The 6,970-nt window shown below is 41.7% G+C and overlaps 1 protein-coding gene across 1 annotated transcript; it reads right to left on the bottom strand.

Moving 5' to 3' along the window:
• Nucleotides 1-1,004: 1,004 nt before the first annotated feature.
• On the bottom strand, nt 1,005-1,535 carry LOC117240846. Its single transcript, XM_033506867.1, has 2 exons — nt 1,250-1,535; nt 1,005-1,159 (listed from the first exon to the last, which is right to left on the bottom strand). The coding sequence occupies exons 1-2, from the start codon at nt 1,533-1,535 to the stop codon at nt 1,005-1,007; spliced, it is 441 nt and encodes a 146-aa protein (XP_033362758.1).
• Nucleotides 1,536-6,970: the final 5,435 nt, after the last annotated feature.

The raw sequence follows: 6,970 nt of genomic DNA, 5'->3' as shown, positions 1-6,970 counted from the left end.
AATGGAGAAATAGTTGACATTTAAGCAATTGTTAAATATTATGCTGCAGGAGTAGATGTGTGAAAGGTGCGTAAATATAGTAGGTAGGTTCTTTTAAATCAATGTTACCAAATTCGATAATTTTTTTTTTATTGTTCATTTTTGAAGGTTAGATCTAACTTATTTTAATTTGTGGAAATGTCAGATAGAATTAAATCTGGATTGTCAACTTAGTATGCGTTGCGTCAGTTTGTTCGTTGTTTGTGCGATTATGCTGGTTACTTGATATATTCTTATGTGGCTATTTTGTGTGTGGACTGTTTCAATGCGTGCTTTTAGTATAGACGATTAGTTTATGACTTCCCAAATTAGCCTTTTTAGGCCCTTTATTTGGAGATACTCAAGGTTTCGTCTATGTAACGCGGAGCGTACCCATGCGGCCCAGCAGTCACGTACCCCCAAGTAGACTCTGACCGTTTTTCCCATTCGGTATATGCTGAATATTTCAGTTGGAATTCAGTCGTCTTTGCCAATATCCTAAACTTTCTCCTTATACTTTATAACCATCCAGACAATAAATGTTATTTCTCTATGTTAGTATGTTTAGTATCTCATGGTTTTCGATAATGATTATCTTATTGTCTTCGTCGAATTGTGTGACGGTACATGTCGGCTTTCATGAGTTCCTATTTGTATCCGTTCTGGTTGTGTCAGAGTATATCACTTATGTTGTGGTTTTTTGGGCGGAAGACGCAGTTAATCGATGGTGAAGGTTCTTTGGGTTTTTATTTGGATATGTTTTCCATTCTACATTTCCAGTAATTTCTTATGAAGTTGTGGAAAGCTTTTCTAATTTCGTATTCACTCTCGTTGTTCCTCTGTTATTCTGCTCTTCTTTTTCTTTTCCAGCAACGCTAGTAATTTTTCACCGTTGCGTTTGATCTTTTATTTTAATGTACTAATTCTTTGTAGGATGATTGGTTCCCCGTGTTGCTATCCTTTTTCTTGTTTTTATCTTTTGTGCTTTAGATGATTTCTATAGACATGATTTCTATAGGTAATCGGGGTACGGAATTCGATCTTTTCATGTTTTCGCTTGGTTTCAATAGTACTTTTATGCACTGTACTAGTTCCACTTCGTTTAATTCTTCTGTTATCCGTTTATTCATTGATGTTAATTCTATGCGAAAAAACATTTGCGTAATAAAAACTAGGACTTTGTTTGAATATAACAGAATTTTTCTGTCAAAATCCAGGAAAAGATACTTACTTTTGCTACGTTTATGACTCCTTTCATATACTTGCACGGTGTGGTATTTTTCGAAGCAATTGCGTGTATGCAGGGCCGGTTTAACCAAACGAGTGGCATAATAGTACATCGATTCTCTTCTGCTACCTTTGATTTTCCGTGTACAACATACCACACGATCTTTACTTCCTTCTGTGTCATCTCGCCGAATGACATGTAAAAGGCCGTTTAGTCTTTCTGCTGTTCCAGAAGATGATGAAGTAGTCTTGAGGTCGGCGTCACGAAAATGCCCAATTAATTGACCCATCAAGCGACGTACGAATTGCAAATGCGTTATTTTGTTTTTATTCTTTTTCTTCTGGTTTGCGTTGTATAATAAGTAAGAATTTATTGTTGATCTTTCCAATCCGCAAAAAAGTAATTTTCGCCTCCATTTTTGGGACTTTCGTATAAAACGGTATGTAGCTGTTTACTGGTCTGCTTTACACCGCCCATATATTCGTGGCGGCACTCGCCGACGGAACTCTTGTCGATGGCTTCGCGATACAAAGCGCAATATCATGAAAGTGTAAGGCCGACATGCTTCCTACATCCTTCCGTCGAATATTTGGAAGAAGACATACGTGGCAACGGTCGCGAACGCCTAACGAACGCGTGCGTAGTGCGGATATCGAGGGGCAAGAAAAGAAATAGTCGTTCGTATTCGAGTTCCTTTCCCGACGTTCCGCGCAGCGAAATTGAAAGGGGCGATCTGAAAAAATGAGAGTAAACTGGAGTAGTTTTGACCTGTATACCAGGTTCAAAAGGTAATTTAAACGTTTCGGTATAGTTACATGTTTAATTAAGGAACGGTTAACCGGAAAATCTTTGTAATTGAAAAGCATTGAATTCTGAGTAAATTTGGCGAGCAGATTTCAGTTCGTTGAAGGGTCTTAAACGAGGTCGAAAATTCCACCAACGGCTATCTTGGAACACGCGATGAAAAGGATCCGTGGAGTAATGATTTTCCACAAACTTTATTCGGCGTGTCCCTCGTACACGATGACGTAAAGCGACCAACCATCGTGATTAACTCAAATACGGCGGAAGAAGGGAAAGAAAAAGAAAAGTATCGTGGAGAAAAGGTAATACCATCGTAACCGTCGTAAATCGTTGGCAGTTGTCGCCTGTCGATGGTACGTTGATCGGGTCGGTTGTACGCGGAAGCTCTTTATCGACGGACTCGAAAAAACCTTCACATCCGGCGATCGCTAAGCAATTTAAGTTTAGCGGAAAATCCATTTCTCTGGCGAAGAAAAGAGTGCGAGCTAGCGGCGCGTGGAATATATTAACTGATTTATATCCCGGGATTTAATAACCTGGCGACGTTGGGCCGGAGTACAGAGGCTCTCAATTACAGTCGGGACAGCGTCGTTAATACAAAAGGAGGCTCTTACGGTCTATAGATGGCGGGCCTTATCGGTGGCTCTCTGCCACCAGCAGGTTTCAGCGGCGCTGCCTCGATATATCGATACAACCCCCCATTGGGTGAAACGACAGCGGGCTGGATGCTGTTTTTTCGCTACGGTCGGACCCGCGCTCCCTGTCGCGAAATGATTTTGCGTCACGATGGTTTCGCGTCGATTGTTTGCGCGCCGTTTCGTTACATTCCTGTGACTATAGCGCTTGGTTACGAGTCGAAAAACGTTTCGTTTCCCGCTGATCTTTGCACGAGTAGGCATTTTTCTATTTTTCGACAGCGAATATTTTTTAGAAGTTTCTATACGCGAACATGTCAGTCGTCGTTATGGACATGGATTCAAAAAAAGATGGTCGTCGAAAACAATTATCGTCGGGCTTTTCTTTAAAGACTCTGTTCGGCTCTGGTCAATAGGATTCAAAGACAAATTCCGGAATGATAGAACACTCGTCGCGTCTATTTCGCAGGATCGTTTTATTTTAGAAAAGCCGGTCTCGCCGTTCTCTCCAGTCGGCGCCCGTAACTTTTCGCAAACTCTGTTGCCAAATTCCTGGCGAAGAGATGGAAACACGGGCGGCTGGATAGCGCGGTCCACGGGGAAAATTTTGTAAGAAGGAAACTTTTTAACAGGAGTCGGCCAGATTTCTTCCGCGCACCGATTCTGCGTCGCCAGTGCGAATTTCCGCGAAATTTTTCACGCGTGTGTATAAAAGGACGACCCTGGATGAAACCGGGCCGCGTATTTCGCGTAACGTTATTTGCTCGCCGTAGGGTACTTGCAAACAAACGCGTAATTGACAAAACGATATAAAGCAAATAACATTGTGCGTCTATTATTTCCTCATAAACAGAAAGAAACTTTTCGGATATCAATCAAAGAACTCGTATAGCGTATCTCTGTGAAGAAAACTTGCAAAGGAACGGTTTAACGTCTTAGGTACGATTGAATTTTGTGCGAGGACGTTCCTTCGTAGGGCAGGGTTTGACGCGAACTACGCGTAAACGATACTGCACCGCAATATGTGGCGGATAATGCTGTTCTCTACGCAAACACATTGGATAATTAAATGTTAACTTTTCTTAAAGGTACGATACATATACGTGAACTTTAATAATTTACTTTAATAATTAATAATACAATTGAGTGTGATATATTTTAAAGCAGGGCAAAGCGCATACACCCACGACACAATTTTCACATTCAAGGGAGCTAGTGCTTTTCAAATTGTTTTTCGTTTTCTATTTTCTAGCGACATTTTTAGGTTAAAAATTGTAAAATATTGCAAGGATGCGGATCGGAATGTTAAAAAGAGCATGTAATAATGATATATTTATTTTAACGGAAAGCAATAATTGATATCTGACACTTGTGTATCAAAAATAGACTATATATTTTGCCTGTATATATTGTTAACACTGTTATAAAATATTGCGCGGACAAGAAAAGTGTGAAACAAGACAAACGAAAACGTGCGTTTAGCTTAAACGGTGACCGAGTACCTCGCCAAGGTCGGTGCTGCTGATATTTAAAGGGGTCCTCTCTAAGGTCGGTGCAGCTGATATATAAAGGGGGTCCTCTCCAAGGTCGGTGCTGCTGGTATATAAAGGGGGTCCGATTCCCGGCGGAGCCAGCACCATCCGACCTAGACACGTAAACGTAGGCAGATCGGTATAGTCGAACATTAACATTCGAAATTTTTTCGAAAGCTTGAAAGCCATGGAGATTTTACAAAAGACAAACGATCGGTTCCGAGAAGGAGTTCCCGTCCGGGTGGTTCGAGTCGAATCACTTACCACCATGTGGGTTCGTTTGGCTGGATGGCCGAAGATAACCCAAACACTCAATTTGAAGATGATGGAACATCCCGTGGAGTACTTGCCGAAGGCGAAAAGTTTAAGAACAGGCATGCTAGTCGCCGTGCTAGTAGATTTTAAGGAATCTAGCGCTTGGGAAAGAGCCATCCTTTTACAAAGGACCGTGACTGGCTACATCGTCTTTCTAATCGATTGGGGGTTAGAGAGCGAGCAATGTCTCGATTCAATACGGCTGCTGCCCCGTAATTTGGCAAAAATGGCACCGTGGGCTAGAAAAATCGTTCTGCCAGGTGTACGAGAACAACCGATCCAAGGGAAGAGACATCGAGTGGCCCAATTCACCATGTTGAGACGGACAGGGAGCCTAGTCAACATCGATCCTTCTCCAGGAGAAGCAATAACTGCAAGGTTGCTGCTGGACCGAGAGCCGGGAGAATCCGCAAGAGATATGGCAGCATACTGGCTGGAGTTGGGATACCTCGATCCCGAATAATCGCTACTATTGCCAGACTCTTTTTTTCTAAGTATAATAATTCTTGTATGTATAGTTCTGTATGTATGGTTGTATGTACAGTTTTATGTGGATATTCGTATTTTTTTTTTATATATATTACTACTGAATTGTATATTCTTAGTCAAGTTTGGTTTTGTATGTCTGGTTTTGTATGTATGGTTCTGTATGTATGGTTGTATGTACAGTTTTATATGGATATTTGTATTTTTCTATATATATTAGTACTGAATTGTATATTCTTAGTCAAGTATGGTTTTGTATGTATGGTTTTGTATGTATGGTTTCGTATGTATGATTGTATGTACTGTTTTATGTGGATATTTGTATTTTTCTATATATACTAGTACTGAATTGTATATTCTTAGTCAAGACTGTAGGTGAATAAAAACTAATGAAAGCTTAAAAACTTGTTAACTCTCTCTTATCCTTCCTCCCCATTCACACAAGTCCTACAATACTAAATTTAATGTTCAGCTGTACGAATTGCAAGGTACATAATAAAAAAAAAAGAATAAAAAAGTAAAATAAAATAAAAAAAAGGAATAAAAGAAATAAAATAAAATAAAATAAAATAAAAAAGAGTTAAATTTAAGATATCTTTTAAACTAATCATTTTGCAAATCAAGTACTTGTATACTCCTCTGTAGAGAATCAAAAACTGCGGACCGGATCGTCCATCCAGAAAACGAGAAACCCGAGGAAGAGGAATTGCCCGTGTTGCTGTTAGGTCGCGTCCTCGTCGCTTCGCTTATCGTTGGACACACGCTGATCGAACAACGACGCCTTTTCACGGATCCCTCGTGTTTTTCCTCCCTTTCGGTTTCGTGACCCACGGAGAAAGGCGCCGAGCAACGCGAATCTCGACGCGTGGCATAACGTTGTTTCGTCGGCCCGGCCTTTGACGCTGGTCGCGGCAGCGAATCGATACCTCCTCGATCGACGCGTGGCGGCGATACGCGTTGCTCTCGTCCCCCAGAGACGCGTAATTAAGAACGACGATCGAAGAACGACGGAGAATCGACGGACGAGGAGGCGGATGAATTCGTTGGATATCGTAGAGCCGGCGATTATCGCTGCCCGATTAATAACTGCGACCCTCTTCTCCGGAGTTCGTGGGTTACGACGTTTAGTCGCGATATTAACATACCTCCAAAGATTACGGGCGTAAGCCTGCTTCGTTCGCTTTATCGCGACTCTTCTTACGATCTCCGTCGAACGCACCCCTGCGATATTTAATCGCACGGGGGACGAGGATCGTACGAGTGCTCCTCTTTCCCTTACTTCATGACCGATCTCCCTTGAGCGATACTCGGCTTCGTTCGAGTCAAGTACCTTCGGCTTTGTATCAAAGTCGGCTATCGCGTCGTTCCGTGTCGCGGCATTTTCCATTCTGAAGGGATTCTTCGTTTCACATCGTCACGTCCTACAACGCGTTATATGGTCGTAAGAACGACGAAACCAAGATCCAACCTTTTTATACTTATTCGTATCTAGATCTCGAGTCGGTTATTAATCGTCCGGCGGCACACAGCGCTGTTATCTCCGAACCGAGAGACTGTCACAGACGAAATTCGAGCAGCTGTATATAACAAACCGAAATTCCGAACGCCCTATCGCGTGTGATCGTCCGGTCAGCATCCGTTCTCAGCCGCCTGAGGGGCATTCGATCACTCCAGCCGTTCTCCGAATTTTACACTAAGTATAAACAAAACCTTCTCCCACTCCAACGAATGGAAGAACATAAATGCTCCCTTCAAAATCATCCAGTCAGTCTAAAAAAAATTCTTAACTAATCCAAGTATCGAAAGCGTATCATCGCGAACCGAAAAAATTGTATAAATTGAGTAAAAAATAAAAAGAACTTCATCTCCTTTTCGGAAATTAACAAGTTCCTTATTTTTACCTTAATTTGACACGACCTTTTTGGCGATCCGTGCCAGGATCTATTCACTTC

Source organism: Bombus vosnesenskii, unplaced genomic scaffold (assembly GCF_011952255.1).
Source record: "Bombus vosnesenskii isolate JDL3184/JDL3185 unplaced genomic scaffold, Bvos_JDL3184-5_v1.1 scf7180000014997, whole genome shotgun sequence".
In the NCBI taxonomy this organism is placed as follows: Eukaryota; Metazoa; Arthropoda; class Insecta; order Hymenoptera; family Apidae; genus Bombus; species Bombus vosnesenskii.
Note: the sequence above shows the minus strand (reverse complement) of the source record. Positions and strands in the feature narration are given on the sequence as shown.